Source organism: Oryzias melastigma, linkage group LG20 (genome assembly GCF_002922805.2).
Source record: "Oryzias melastigma strain HK-1 linkage group LG20, ASM292280v2, whole genome shotgun sequence".
NCBI lineage: Eukaryota > Metazoa > Chordata > Actinopteri > Beloniformes > Adrianichthyidae > Oryzias > Oryzias melastigma.
Window position 1 is genome coordinate 14,108,251 of NC_050531.1, and position 16,385 is coordinate 14,124,635.

General features: G+C 39.6%; 1 protein-coding gene across 1 annotated transcript in view; it reads left to right on the forward strand.

Annotated features, from left to right (window-relative positions):
• The window catches only part of ofcc1 (orofacial cleft 1 candidate 1), a 79,157-nt gene that overhangs the window by 33,422 nt on the left and 29,350 nt on the right, over positions 1 to 16,385 (forward strand). Inside the window, exons 15-17 of the mRNA XM_036217419.1 lie at positions 2,915 to 2,997; positions 4,601 to 4,746; positions 15,052 to 15,306. Of these exons, the coding sequence (XP_036073312.1) occupies positions 2,915 to 2,997; positions 4,601 to 4,746; positions 15,052 to 15,306 (484 nt within the window). The remainder of the gene's footprint in view (positions 1 to 2,914; positions 2,998 to 4,600; positions 4,747 to 15,051; positions 15,307 to 16,385) is intronic.

Genomic DNA, 16,385 nt, shown 5'->3' on the forward strand with positions numbered 1-16,385 from the left:
CAGACATAGCCTTTTGTCTTCCGATTTGGATGTTACTACTGCTTGATGATGTCATCAAAGGTCGCCGGTCATCTACGTTAGCGTGTAGCTGCCAAGGCTTGGAAAATACTTAACAAAATCGGTTTTATAACTTTAGAAAGTCATGCAAAAACTAATTCAAATGTCACATTGAGTCGTAAAACACTGAAATGTAAACACCCACGTGAAGAATTGCGTTTCTCCTCCGCCCACAAGCACAACTTGGATCACCCCACTGGCGGATGGATACTTGGCCCTAAGTTGCTATGGTTTCTCCTTTAAAAACACTTTTGGACACTACTACAGTTTAAAATGGAATCAATTGGAGCAGTAGGGGAGGAGTCAGAGGGGTAGGGAAGCAGTCACAGACAGCTAAAGAGGTCAACTTTAGATTTTTATCGACAAACGTACCAAACTGTGAGATTCAACATCAATGTCAGGTCGAATAAACAGGTTTTTGAAAAAATAAAGATTTTGGGTGTATGAATAATTGTTTAATGTCATTCGAATTCAACAGCGAATGAGAAATAAAACTTGTTTGAAACGGCCCAGTTTTCTCTCAGTTTTATTGCGACTTTAGCTCAAGATCCTGTCGTGGACTCAGGGGTAATCTGTGAGTTGCTAACCCTCAATTTCTAAGCAATTAGGGGCCTAGGTGAGCAAGAACCAGCATCACAGTCTGGTTCAATCTCACCGCAAACACAGTGATGGGGTCTCAGTGGTGGTGCAGCCTTCGGGCTTTTCTTTTCACTCGAGCTGACTTGGTGTGTAAGTAGGAAAGAAAAGAGGCAGGGTGAGTTATGCATTCATGAGGTACACTCTTAAATTTCTCCCCTGGAAAAGTGTGCATATATGGAAGGATCTGCATTGATATGCGTTTCTCTCCGTGTGTGGGTGCTTTGTTGCAGTTTTGCGGACTGGCTGAGGTTGTGCGCTGGTCGTAACGCGGCTCAGAGCGCACGGGGGATAACAAGGAGTTTGTTGTTGGCCTTGGGTGCCCAGAGAGGCTGATGTTGTGGCAGATCTAGCATTCCAAGTTCATGGACATAGCCCTTAGCTGTCAAAGCTGTCGATGCTGCCTCCGCACAGGTTCTGAGCAGCGTCTGACCATAAGCAAGTGGGGTCTTGTGTAATGAGCATGTGTGTGTGTTTGTGTGTGTACAGTCTAATCCATGAGGGGTCCATGTTTACACGTTTACGGGGTTGCAAACAGATCTGGAGATGTGTGGCGGTTAGGTTGTGTATTATTGCTCAGTCTTTTAAAAAAATGCACATAAATGCCAAAAAATAGACTAATAATTGAGTTAACAGGTGTCTTAAAATTATTGTTACAATATGCTACTTTTAAATGTATTTTTTTTCTTTTATATTACATTTTCCAAAGATGATATAACCATTGACAGATTAAATAAAAGTGAGCAGCCACCACCTAAAATATTTAATTGTTGATCAATAACAGTCAAATTTGTGTGACATTTGCTTTCAGACTTTTCTAAAAATAGGACTTATTTCTTCTTCTCCTATTTGCATGTAGTCTTTGGCTGTCAGAGAGATTTTTTTTTATTTTTTTTATATGCAGGCTGTATTTAAGTTATTACTACTGATATATTTAATCCCATGGCAAGAGGAAAATTATATCTTTCCTGAGTTTTCCATATGTATTATATAGATGTGATTGGTTCCACAGGGGGAGAAAGTTTCACATCGTGAGACTTTTACATGTATCAAGCTAAGGTTTACTTAATTGCAACCTCCAGGCAAAGCAGGAGCCCTTTTTTAAATTCTGTGAATGTTAATATGCTAAATAATGCAGATCTTTGACTCTTCAAGCATGAGACACACATCTGGCGGCTTACCATTTAAATTACAGCATGAAAAAAAAAAAAAAAAAAAGGAGGGAGACAGTCAAGGAAAAAAATTAGGATAGAAAAACACATCAAAGTAATTTACAAAAAGGAGAAGAATGAGGGGATGTATTCCAACTCCAATTCTTGATGGTTTTTTTTGTGTTAGCTCAAATAACAAATAGGACATCAATTTGTTGAAGGTGCAAAGCTTTAGTGCTGATTGCAACAAACAGCTTTTTTTAATGACTTGCAGTAAAACTATTCGTTACAATAAATATTTTTTTATTATTTAAAAATAATATAAAGACACAAAAATCTTTAAGAAATGTTTGTTGCCTATATATGGTTACGTCAAGTTGTATATAGTGGGGGTGGGGCTTCTCCAATCATCTTTTGATCTATTGGAAAAGCAGCGGTCTTTTAATTATGATGATGTCATTTTTATCAAAAATAATAGAAAAAAAAATGTTTTCTAGATATAGTTTCTGCAGGAGTTCATTAAAAATGTGCCACATACTTCTGTTTATGCGGTTTAAGCCTTTTCCTCATTTCCCATCATCCCTTTGTTTACATGCCCTCCTGCTAGCTTACAAGCTAATATTAGCGGTGTGATAAAAACAGTGTGCTATCCAGCCGTAAAGTTTTGAGCCAGATGAGGAAAATGAAGAGAGATCTATTTTTCTGAGTGGATACTTTAGAATGAAGAGCTTTTTTGCAACTGTGTTTTTTTAGCATCTGATTCACAGTGATTCGAATAAAGAAATACTCAGAAACCCAATTTTAATCTTAATTTTTGTTAAATATTTCTCCCATATTCACATAAATGCTACAAGAAAATAAAAAAACACACACACCAAAAACACGTTTTATATTAAAGTAGCTTATTTAATTTGTAATAAAGTGATGGGAGGAGTTATTTATTTTTTTGGCCAAATTTGTTAGTTTCCTTTTTTTTAATGTTAAGTATTTATTGCTTTCTGCCTTCGCTGTTAATGACTCGTAATCCACTTTGTATCTGTTTGGACATCCATGTCATTTTCTGGATGCAGGAAAAACTGACCCTCTCTCTGGGAGTAGCGAGGGGAGGAGTGATCCGTCCAGAGAGGGCGCAGAGGGTGGGAACCACTGCAAGGTACTACAGTCAATTCAGGGTTGGTGTTCCCCACATCCTAACCCCCCTCCTCTTTTCTTACCTCCTGTCTCGCCCTCTCCGCCCTGCATACACCTTATTATCTGAGATTTGTCAAAACACATTTCAGACTTACAGGTATTTTTCAGCCTTCAAAGCTAGTTTTGATCTTCCTGACAAGCAGCTCCAGTTCTGTGAAATCAGCAAACCGGGCATCCTTTCTTTTCTTTTTCTGAAAAGTTGTTGAAACCCGCCTCTTCCTGTAGTATCGTAGACTTACAGTAAATGAATCAAAGCCCACCTGCCACACTTTAAAGAGGTATTTGTAAAAGGACTTTTTATGCTGATCTTCCGGTCCACCCTTGCCGTTGTGTCTCCTCTACTATCTTTTGTTGTTGCTATTGTTAAGATAGTTAGAAGATAACCTGCTTTCAGGTGGTGTAGTTCTTCAGAACATAATTTAACTGTGACTAAAAAAAATGACTTCTCTGATGTGAGGTTTTATTTTTCTGCCGCCTCTGTAGACCGCGTCTTTATTTCTTCCCACTGTCTTTGAAAAGCTTGCTAACTCTGTCAAATGTCGTGGTGTGGAACCCAGTTGTCTAATGATTAAGTGGAGTGATCTCCAACCTGCCCCAGCCTGGGAGCACTAGGGATCAGATTTCAGCCCTTCAACCTGCAGTGCAGGCCTAATTAAAATGAATTTTCTCCAGGCGACCTCTTGCCCACAGGGCAGGAATCCTGTGTTATATAGAATCTACTCTTAAGGTATTGCACTAAATTTATTGCGAGGAGACACTAAGACATTGCGGTTTATATATCTCCTCTCTCTGTTTTCTTTCTCGCCTTTTTTTTTTCTTTTTATTGTGATCATCACTTTGAAATCCAAGTTCGCTTTGGCAAAGATTGCTCTATGAAAACAAATGGAGCTTTTATGTGACTCTACCCATTTATTACTTCCTTTAGCTGGTTTATCGCAGAGACGGCGCTGGAATTGGTGGGGAGGAAAAGATGAAAGAAAGAAATTAGACAGAGAAAGGTGGAATGAGAGAAGGGGAAGAGGAGAAAGAGGGGTTGCTTGTTTCAGCGTTGGATCTCATTAACATACATCAGTGTGTATTTCACAACTTCAAGCAGGAAGGCACTAAGCCCACCCAAGGGCAACACAGGCAGGCTGACAGGGCCTGGGAAAGCAAACCGTTAACATGTTGGCGGCTTAACAAATAATAATCTGCTCCCAAGTACCTTGGTGAAAAATTTCAAACTCCACTTCCTAACTCCATTTGACTGTGTTTATGACGGTAAACGACTCGCACGAGGAAAGCAGTGCCAGCTGCTCCAATGTCACATATTTAACGCCACCATCAATGTGCGCCCGTTTCCCGAATGAACTCACGTTGAAGGATGGCGTGCCGTATGCGATTTTGCCCTCATTCTTGTCTCATGTCAATTGAGGTGCGGGTGAGATATAGGGAGAAGCTCCAGAGCGCCACACACACTGTCGCTGTCACGGCGTGCATCCCCCAAGATAAATTTCGAGGCCTGTTTCCTGCTTTGATTACAAATGACATCCGTATGTGTTCTCCCCGATTTCTGCTCCTCACAGAAGAAGCCAATCAAGAAGACAAATAGCTGTGGCCCCAGCATGAGCGGCAGAAGCGCACCGCCTCGGCAGGCAGGCAAACACAAGACGCAGACTTCAACGGAAACCCTCTCTGCAGAAGAGATAGAGGAGTATACGTTCTCTCTACAGTAAGTCTCAGCACACACTCAGACACACGTCGTAAATTTAAAAAAGCATGTCATCAACCAACACAAAGTTTTTATTGAGTTTTATTTTTTTACAGGATAAAGGATAAAGTTTTGCACCACAAAATGAAGAAAAATGTAATTTAAAAAAAAATACTATTGGTCATACTGTCTTAATCTGCAAAATACATTAAATCACATCAAGAAAAATATTTTAAAAATGTAAATAATAATATAAATAAGAAAAAAAGAGAAATGCAAACACCTTAAAGCTAAACCACACAGCTCTACTTATGAAGTATTGCTTAAAGCAAATTATTTAAAAAAAATAAATAAATAAAAAGAAAAGCACAGGTCTTTGTTTTTGATGTGGTATTTGAACTAAATCATGGGGTGGGGATCACCAGCCTCATTGCTACACTTGGGGGGTGAAAGAATCACAGAGAGGCCCTCGGAATCAGCAAGCGAGACACAAAGTGGGCTGTCCCTGGAGATTTTAGAAGTACCAATGTTTCCTCATTGCTGGGAGTTTGTCATTTATAGCTCCTGGTCACAGATTCAACACGATCGGAGACATCTTTTGAACATTTTCAAGTGATTTATGCCAACAAATGAAGACAAAGAAGACAGAACTTGCGCACAAAAGTACTCGATTAAATGGTTTCCACTGTTACCTTATATGAGTGGTTTCCTGGCTCCAACAGATGAAACGATTCTATACGTTTTAGATACAGAGGCGCCTAAGTTGCAGCTTTGGCTCCTCGGTTGCTCCTGTTGGTTTCATCTTCACAAGCGCTCACATTCAGAGCTAAAGGCCTCTTTTTTCCCCCTCTCTCACCTAATCAGACTATTAGAAAGACAGTGGTAGTTTCAGACTCACACCTTCATCAGTCTCTCCTACTGTGCTGCTTGAATTGCTCCAAGGTTCTCCAGCTTTCCTTCAGACTCGCTGAGATCCACACAAAAATGATGTATTGTTCCATTTTTTTCAGTTTTTAACTACAATTTAGAGAAATATCTCACGTGTGCATGCACGTTTGTGTTTATGTATCCAGTATTATAGCACACACACATTTGCGCATGTATGGATCTGAGGTGCAAAGAGAATTCATGGTGTGGTGATTGAGGGATATTACTGCCATCTATTGAGCTGCAAGAGACTTAGCTCATTGATATTTTTACAGGGACACAAATGTGCAAATCAGAGGCTCATGCATTATTAAGTAAACACATAGATATGGGAAAATTCGATTCAGATGGCTTCAGAATCACACTTTAACTCAGTGCATCGTTATAAAAGCTCACCAAATTAGAATAAATGTGCAGAAGTAAATGCAAATGCTATTTTTGCACTTTAGCTACATGTTCCAAACTTTCTATGCATGAAAATATAGTCAGTCAATTACAATTTTAGTTGAATAAAATATATTTTATTGTAAAATTGATGCATTTTATTAAGTAATGCAATTTTTCCTCTTAATTTGAAACAAAAAAGTTCATGTTTGCATATTTTTTTAATTTCTAAAATCAACTTGTAAGACAGTTTTACTTATTATTTTGTTAATACCTTAAACTGATTTTCAAATGCTGAATTTATTTTTGAACGTTCATTATAGACCTCTGAAGTGCTTTTTTTTACATATGTAAAACAGTGCAATTAAACCAATTAAAGCAATTAAAAGAGAAAATATGTCCAAACTGAAAGCGTTTATATACAAATGTTCATGTTTGTAGATCCTGAACACAAAAACTTTTCTTTAACCTCAAACAACCGTGCATCTTCTCGTTTTTAGCGTTGTGCCAATGTCACCAAACTATTTTTTCTACTCTCATTTGAGAAGAAAAAACTCTTTTAATCAAAGTCATTCTCACATGGCAATTAGATCTAATTAGTCCAATTATGAAGATTCTAATTACACTAAAATATACCCCCTAAATCTCATATCAATTATAGTATGTGTGACTTGTCCTGATCTGGAGACATGAAAAGACACCCAGTGAAAGCTGGGTTGGAAGGTAGAAAAAGGAACATCCTCATCCTCCAGAGGACAAACGGCAGCCGACTCTGTTCGTCCCAAAAGTTATAAGGTTGTGGCACACCAGGGGATAGACTTTTCCTAACCTTTATTCAACTCTTTCCACCCAATCTGTGGCTGATTATGATTCTGCGATTAGTTACATCTTTGTTTTCTGTCTCTGTGATTCCCAGCAAAAAAAAAAGGAAGTTTTGCTGGATTAAAGACGTGACGGGAGGAGACTTTTATCAAATTCTGCCTCGAGTTCACATTGTTTATTATGTTTGTGACGGAGAAAAAAAAAATGTGTAGAAAAATCAGGGGCCTGCTGTTGCAGTTGTGGAATGCGACACACAAGGTGCACCCGCAAAAAAACATACACACGCACACAGCTTGTTCTTCGTTGTGAAGTCACAGGGAACACACTGACCTAATTTCCCCCCAGTTAGCTCGCCTCGTTGGGGACCAGCGTTCCTCTCTACCCATTTTTTTTTCCCGACCGAGCCTATCAGAGCTCTCTCAGTGTGTGTCTCATAGTCTCTATCATCCTGCGCCCTCCATCTGGTTGAAACTGTATTCATGCTACAGCATAAAATTAGCAGTTAAGTGAGCAGATTCTCTGTCTGGAGTGGCTCATCTTCTCTTGTGTCTTATTCGCAAATTGGAAAGAAAGACAGAAAAAGCACCTGAAATAATAACTAGCTCCATGCTGTCAATCCTCGGCAAACTGCTGCTCCAAATCACAACTCAGAGCAGGGGTCAATCAATTCTGATGTAAGAGCGGTAGGAGAGGTGGGTGGAGACGGCGGCGCTGGTCACCTCTGTGCTTTCTGCAGCCCTTTCCTGTGTTAAGGGAGCAGCAACGCGTCTGCCCGCGTGCATGCACAATTTTGTGCGTGCATGTGTGAAAGAGAGGCCCCTGGCTACCTCTGCCCGGGTGCACATGTCAGGGTTTTTTTTTTTTTTTTTTTTAGCCAGACAGGTCCTGGGTCACATCAGATCTCACGCACACACACACACACACACACACGCATGAAACCAACATGCTGTCTTCTTTATGGAAATGGGAGCTGTCAGCTCCCTGACAGGCTAACGCTGCTATGCGATTGGCTAATCTGAGGTGATGTGGGTGTCGATGAAAGCCGTTCCATTGGCTGTCTGGGTCAAATAAATGTATTTCCACTGACTCGTGAGAAATGAGGGGAGATGTGAGAAAGATAAAAGTGACAGGAACTATATGTAAGAACATATGAGGGATTGTGTGTGGTTTGGGCACTTTTTAAAGCCTTAAATCTTTGACGAAAAACAAATCAACCAATGACTTTCCAGGAAAAAAACCTGCTGCACAAAACATGCAGGGACAAATAGAAGTTTTACAGGCAGGAGTTTGATGCACACACTATGATTTGTTTATATAGCTTGATGTTATCAGCATTTATGTAAGCCCCACGGGTTTCAATTAAAGCATGCCTAACTGAAACACTGACACATTTGCAAGACAACATAAGAAATTATACCTTAAATTTGTGAAAACATTGTAAAACGTATCAAAGTTTATTATGATCTTTAAGAAAAACACAGAAAATTGACTTTCTGACCTCATGCTGGCAGGAAAAACTGCTATTTTGTGTCCTTCCCTATTGTCTGCGACACACGCAACTTTGCCCAACTTATAATTATTCCCTTTCTCCCTCTCATTCCCTCCTGTTAATTCCATCTTTATCTCACTTACTCTTTTCTGCCTCTAATTTTCTCTCCCATCTTTCTCAATCCATCCTCTGTCTGTCTCTCTGGTGACAATGTCCTGCAGTTATGAGGCAAGGTCAGAGGAGTGAAATTCATTTAAATACTGATGCAACTCTCAGGAGGCCCATCCTCAGCCCACGCAGCACACCTCCCTAAACGCCTCACAAAGTGATAAATGGATAGTTTTAAGATGTATTATTTGTCCAGCTCTAATCATTTAATGCGTCATGGATCTGCTGGCATCAGGATTCCTGCATTTTTCTCTGCTGCCTCACTCGGGTTTACTAAGAGAACAACAACCTGTTCTTCATTTCTAAAGAGGTTGTTGTATAGGTGTTTGTGTAACAACTGCTTGGGAAGTCCCAAAGTATTTGTTGATCCCAAGTGCATCAGAATTTTGAAATGTTTCCACCCTTTTTTATTGCCTGCTATGGGACCTGCTATTTCCATGCTTTAATTCCCTCTCATGCAAAGTCAGGGGCTCCATAAAAGCACCACATGTGGTTCGGTAATGAAACTGCTACCTCGTGCATGGGGCTAAGCTATTATATGGGGTATGAGGAGGACAAAGTGTGCATTGGAGTCTGATATGGACTTAAAAATAAGGAAATGTGCTCTTCCTAATAATGTGGGTCTGGGATTACTTGCAGAAAGAATCCTGATGCAGGTGGCTGATTGTGTGAATAGACAAAACTTAACATACAAAAATAAAATCAAGGTGTGCAATTGAAGAAAAAGTTGGAAACTGTCAAATTTTGCAGGTGCAGGCCTCCTTTTTTTGTCCGTAAAACTTCACATAAAGTAGAACAAAATCCTACCTGTTGAACCTGACTATGTTAAATTTGAATTTTATTGACTGAAACATATGAAAGTACAAGCAAAACCAGTAACTATAATTACACACTATACTGTTTTTATTTCTTTCTGCTTATAAGCCAGACGATTCAATTCTGTTATTTTGAATAAAACAATAAATTAACAGCTAAAATTTTCCGTAGCAGCTAAGCTTAAAATTTTAGATTATTATTATGATTATTTTCAGGTTATTGCTTGCAGCATGACTGTTTTTATTCATACACTTGTGATTTGGAATAAGGGAACTCATAGCTGTTGTCCTTCAAAATTTCCAACCTCTTTACATTTTAAAGAATTTTGTGGTTAAATCAGGTGTAAACTTTGCAGACATTTTTTTCAAATTTAATGTTTGCAGCATTTAAAGTTTCTTCATTTCCTTCACAGGAAAAGGGACAGCGGTGCTCTTCCCGTGCTGCATCTGCTGCAAATTATTTGCTTACTCAGACAAGACTATTTAAGGAATGGATCTTCCATCATGGTGCACAACTTAAATAAAATGAAGGGCACTAATAAAAAAAAAGTTCCAAACGTTCTCTGCAGGTTGTTAGATTTTAAAGTTTGTTGAGTGAATTCATATGTTTAGCCAGCACTGACTCACTAATGACAAACAGTTTGTTTGTTACTAATTTCTTGCCTTTTTTTAAGTTTTTATTTGTAAAACAAACAAGTTTCTGTCTGAATAACCTCAATGCTGCTTTTGGTGTTGATAGCTGCTGAAAATCCAGATGACGGCCAAAAAATGCAGCATATTGGATGGAGTAAAAACTTTTTTTTTTTTTAAGTCAACTATTTGGAGTTCCTCACTGAAATGGCAGAGCAAGTAAAAACTTTTGGCCTTGGTTTATTTTACAAATTAATTTTTATGCCATTCTAAAGTGTCTATATCATGCTATTCTAAGCCTTTCAGAGTAAACTATATCCACCTTTGGCACACCAAAGAACACATTTTTGAATGAAACACAAGTTATTTCGTGAGCCTTTTTTCCTACCCAAAAGTAAGACAACTTAATCTCTGAGGCTCCGCCTTTCTCTCCTTGTGGTTTCCGCCCATTACGTGACGTCATCCTAGAACTGGCCTCGGCATTGTGTCTGCATTTTGCTCCTGAAAACAAACAACATTCGAACTTTTGCAAAGATGGATGTCCATATCGTGCACAGAAAATGAAAGAGTTTTGTCAGGGAGAAGCTAGTACTTAGAGAGCAGGGTTTTAGGGGAATGGGAAAAGCTGTTCATAACGCCAGTGGTCTGAAAGAAAATAAAAGATACCCCAAAAATATCTTAATCTCAAAACAAAGGGATAAATTGAGCGCTCTAATAGCCCTGACACTGTGGGGTTTACCATTAGACCAGAGCAGAGCTTCAGGTTACCTGTACTCCAGAGTCTTCTCGTTTTAAAATGTCTATTCAGAAGATAGCACTCTGCTGTACCGTGCAAAACCTCCTCCACCCTTCCGCCTCCCGTTACCCACTGCCATTTAAACAAAGGTTTAATATTTCTCATCAACGTTTTGTGCTATTTTTGTTGGCACCGCTCCTGTTGTGGTCTTGTCATCCAATATTAAGGCACACAGCCTGGGAAAAGCAGTCCAGGAGATGTTTCAGAATGGAGGTTGAAAGACACACGCTAGTTAAATCTGATTTACAGGCTTTGGCACACGCTGCAGAGCTTCAGAAAGAATGATGAGTCCTTTTGCAATGTGCTTTGATGACATGGGAATGAACTACCAAAAATTTAAAAACAAAGACAATACAAGGGGGGCTCCTAGCTTTGATTTTATTGAAGCAGCTGCAGTTAAAACAATATTATGCCGGTACATGCCCGTCCAAATGTTAGTTTCATCCCTCCGCTGCTTATGTTGGTTTTGCATAATAAAAATCTCAAATCTGCTGCTCACAATTTTTTTTCCCTCTTCTTCTGCGTTGCACGTTTGTAATTGAAGCTGCCGTAATAAAATCAGTGCAGCGGAGATAACAGATTTCACATCACGTTACCAGCTTCCTTTAGAAGGGGCTACCACTTGAAGGCTTCTAAAAATATTCATCTTTCATGCATCATCAATATCTTCATTACATGAAAGATGGACGTCAGGATGGATTTGCCGTTCCCATTCAATCCCAGTTGACAGGGCAGCATTTTGCCTGTGTCTATGACAGTTTTTTTCTCTGTTCTTTGGTTATACTAGTCATGCAGGATGCAGTTTTAATGCTGTTCATGAGGTAGAAGAGGTAAAGAAAGCTTAAAGACATATTGAACAAAAACATAAACGCAACACTTGTGTTTTTGCTCCCATTTGTCATGAGAACTCAAGGATCTGTAAGATTGTCTACAAACACAAAATAATGGTTTGACTTATTTTTTTTTTAACAAATCTGTCTAAATCTGTGATAGTGAACACTTCACTTTTGCTGAAATAATCCGTCACATATAGATAGGCTGATTAGAAAACATGATTATTTCACAGGTGTGCCATATCAATATACTGATTAGACAGCATGATTATTGCGCAGGTGTGCCATATCAATATACTGATTAGACAACATGATTATTGCACAGGTGTGCCATATCAATGTACTGATTAGACTACATGATTATTGCACAGGTGTGCCATATCAATGTACTGATTAGACTACATGATTATTGCATAGGTGTGCCATACTAAGATGCCGATGAGAAAAAAAAAGATTATTGCACAGGTGTGCCACATCAATATACTGATTAGACAACATAGTTATTGCACAGGTGTGCCATATCAATGTACTGATTAGACAACATGATTATAGCGCAGGTGTGCCATATCAATGTACTGATTAGAAAAAACATGATTATTGCGCAGGTGTGCCATATCAATATACTGATTAGACTACATGATTATTGCACAGGTGTGCCATATCAATGTACTGATTAGACTACATGATTATTGCATAGGTGTGCCATACTAAGATGCCTATGAGAAAAAAAAGATTATTGCACAGGTGTGCCACATCAATATACTGATTAGACAACATAGTTATTGCACAGGTGTGCCATATCAATGTACTGATTAGACAACATGATTATTGCGCAGGTGTGCCCCATCAATATACTGATTAGAAAAAATGATTATTGCACAGGTGTGCCATATCAATGTACTGATTAGACAACATGATTATTGCGCAGGTGTGCCATATCAATATACTGATTAGAAAAAATGATTATTGCACAGGTGTGCCATATCAATGTACTGATTAGACAACATGATTATTGCATAGGTGTGCCATATAAAGATGCCGATTGGAAAAAATGATTATTGCACAGGTGTGCCACATCAATATACTGATTAGACAACATGGTTATTGCACAGGTGTGCCATAGAGTGCCCATAATAAAGGCCACTCTGAAACTTGCAGTTTTGTTTTATTGGGGTAAAACTAATATCCAGTGTGAGTGACCACCACTTGCCTCATGCAGTGCAACACATCTCTCTGGCATAGAGTTGATCAGATTGTTGAATGTTGTCTGTGGAATGTTGGTCCACTCCTCTTCAATGGCTGGGCGAAGTTGCTGGTTATTGGCAGGAACTGGAACACCAATCCAGAGCATTCCAAACATGCTCAATGGGTGACACATCTTGTGATGATGCTGGCCGTGCATGAACTGGGATGTTTTCAGCTTCCAATAAATGAGTCCAGGTCCTTGAAACATGGGGCCATAGATTATCGTGCTGCAACATGAGGTGATGTTCTTTCAAAACAATGGGCCTCAGGATATGGTCATGGTATCTCTGTGCTTTGCCATATGCCACCTCCATGACCCACTCGACAACCTGATCAACTCTATCGAAAAAGGGATGTGTTACCCCGGAAGAGAAAAATGGTGGTCACACCAGATACTGATCAGTTTTCTGAGTCACCAGACTCCCCCAATAAAACAAAACAACCCATTTCAGAGTGGCCTTTTATTGTGGTCAGTCTAAAGCAGGGATAGGCAACTCCAGGCCTCAAGGACCGCTGTGTCTGCATGGTTTCCGGATATCTAAGCCCTACTCATGACTGATTACTTGGTTCAGGTGTGTCCAGCCAATTAGAACATGCCAGAGCTGGGTATGTTGGAAAACACGCTGGAATGTGGCCCTTGAAGGCCTGGAGTTGCCCAACCCTGGTCTAAAGGATGATTTACTGACCTGTCTGTGATGCATCTACATTCCACTGTGTCTTCATTGCGTTGACACAAAAAATAGAACCTTTATTAATTAATTAGAATGTTTGCATCATCTCAGTCAAGTCTTTGTTTGATGTGTGTCTCTCTGCAATGCAAGCTTCACGCAAGAGCGCAAGAGTTAAATTTCCAGTCCGTTGACATATCAATGTTGTGGCAAAAAGTCGGAGAACAGGAAATAGATCTGGGTTTCAAAGTAAAATCGTCTTTTGTACTTTCAAAATCATTTTAATTAGACAGTATTGTTTTATAGCTTGACACACTGAAAAGACAACAAAATTAGGTAAAAAACTTTTTAATGTATAGTCTACAATACAAACTGACAACCCTGTTGTTTTAAATTAAGCAAACTGCTGACTTATAACTAACTAGCATTTATGACATATGTTTATCCTCTCTGCTCGAGTTTATGTCAGCCAAGCTATGAATATTTATCAGCCAAAAAGTTTTGACTCAGCATTTGCTGAATGAATCTTGACTGCTCCCACATGAATTGTACGCTGCTACCGCTCTTGTAAGCATGCTCTGAGGAACTTTAACTTCAGGTAATTTAACACTTCAGAGAGCGTGCTCGCCTCGTACAGAATTACCTCTGCTTTTTTCCCTCCGCAGATGCGTACAGCTTGATATTTTAGCTACAATAAAATCAGGAAATAAAATGCAGCGCCTCATTTTGATGCGAGTCTAGCCCAATTATTTGGCAACCGTGGTAGGGGGGGAAACAATGCACTGGATTCTGTTTTTCATCTTTAGGCAGTGTACCGTTTTCCCTAGATACACACTACAAAGTGAATTCCAACTGTGCTGTGGGACGCAGTGGTGAGATGTCCACAGGCATTCGCCTTGAGTCACATCATGATGCTAACCAGAACTGTATAGTACGAGGAATCATCTAACACCTACTACTAGGTACAGGCTGTCATCGTCCACCTGTATTAATATGGTTGTCGTCCAGAGCCAAACTGTTTAGATTTATTTTAAGACTTTCTTTTCCTCTTTCTGTTCCTTTCTCTTTTCCTTTCCTTCTCTTGCTTCACACTGCTCCATCTGTGCCCTCTGTATGAAAGGGAATTGTTGAGCAGGCTTGACAAAGGGCGGCACAGAGGAGGCAGAGGTGGAAAGGGAAGCTGAGCACCGCTGGAAGGGATTGCTATCAGTTTGCTTGTCAACATAGCCGTGTGTGTATGAAAGAAACGGAAAGGGAGGAAAAAAGACAAATTGCACAGCTGTATACATGATTACACACCAGATTTTGTCTGTATTTTAACAAAAAAAACTCAAATCTTTATGGTATTTGATGGAACAACATGATATTTTATTAACTGCCATGACATTGAAGCATTTGGGCTGTTTTTTTTTTTTTTTTTAATTTTGCATGAATTAAAAATCTGCTTTAAAGTTCAATTAAAAAATCTTAAAAGTAACTTTCCCACTTGAATGAGTATTTTTTTCAATGACAAGGAAAATCTAAAACTATTGTGTGTATCTAAAAACAGGTCAGCCCCAACTGGACCGAGTCCTCCACCCCTCACCGACCGAGTCCGCATCGCCCTCTGCATGCTGCTGTCCGAGCTGGGCCTGCCGTTGCTGCGGCAACAACATCAACAACACCTGAATGGGAGCTGGCATGACTCCGTTCAGCAGCTCGGCCTCATTATGCTGCTCCTAACTTTGATGTGGTTTGCGAGGCTTTACCTGCATTACTGCAGCCAGTGGCTCTACCTTCAGGCCATAGCGGTTCCTGTCAACAAGTGAGTTTGCTTCCTTTGATATCAGCTTTTGCACCCAGAGACACAAACGTGCACACCCACACACACACACACGATGAAGAAGACAGTTTGGATGCACAATCAGAAGCTCGGTACGGTGTGAGCACACAGGGTGCTGCTAAAACCTATTAACAAAATGGAGGGGAGATACAGTTCATGTAGAGGATTAGCAAAATTGCTAATATACCCACTCAGAAATGCACATACCGAGGTTTGCAAGCAGACTCCCATGCATATAATGCAGTGTAATTGGATGGGGGCTGGATATCAAGCAGTCCAAAAAAAAATACAACATTTTTCTTTTCTTTCCCTCTCTGTCTCTGTGTGTGTTGGCATCATGCAGGTCGGATACACCCAAATCATATGTTTGGAATCTCTCTATTAAAATTTTAACAAGACTCTCTAAATATTAATTAACAGCTGCTGGGGGAGTTTGCTCACCACACAGTCTTAAGTCCCAAAAGGCTACATTATTTGGAAGGAATTTATTGTTATTATTTAGTGCACAGCATTGATAGTAAACAGCAATAAGACACTGCAGGACTGTTAAATCGCACTGCAAAGGCATATGGTGCAGATTTAACTCGTAATAAAAACAAGGGCTGACTGCAAAAACAAGCATTCAAGAAGGTTTTCATTACACGACTGTGGGTCGAATCAAGAAAACTGATCAAATGTAAAGTAAAAATTTAAAAAAAGGATTTGGCCAAGGGGGTAGGGAGGATGTGAAACGAGAAAAAAAATGTAGAAAAAAAGAAGGGGTCAACATTGGATGACAACTTCCACATGTCCGAATGTGCAGCTCTCCCTCCGAGCATTTCTCTCTCCATGCAGTGGCCAGAGCTGGCGGTGCCCATTGAGAGGATGAGAGGCTAAGTGACAGAGTGCTTAGAGTGATGACAGGCAGCGCTCCCTTCTGCCTTTTTATTCCACATACGTTTTCCTACCTTTCAGCCATCTTTCTATTTTCCCACGCATTCATCGATGAGCAGTAAAAATCATTTTTTCTGTGCTCAAAATGTGAATGAGAATCTAAATTTGAAATAAATTGAATTAACTGT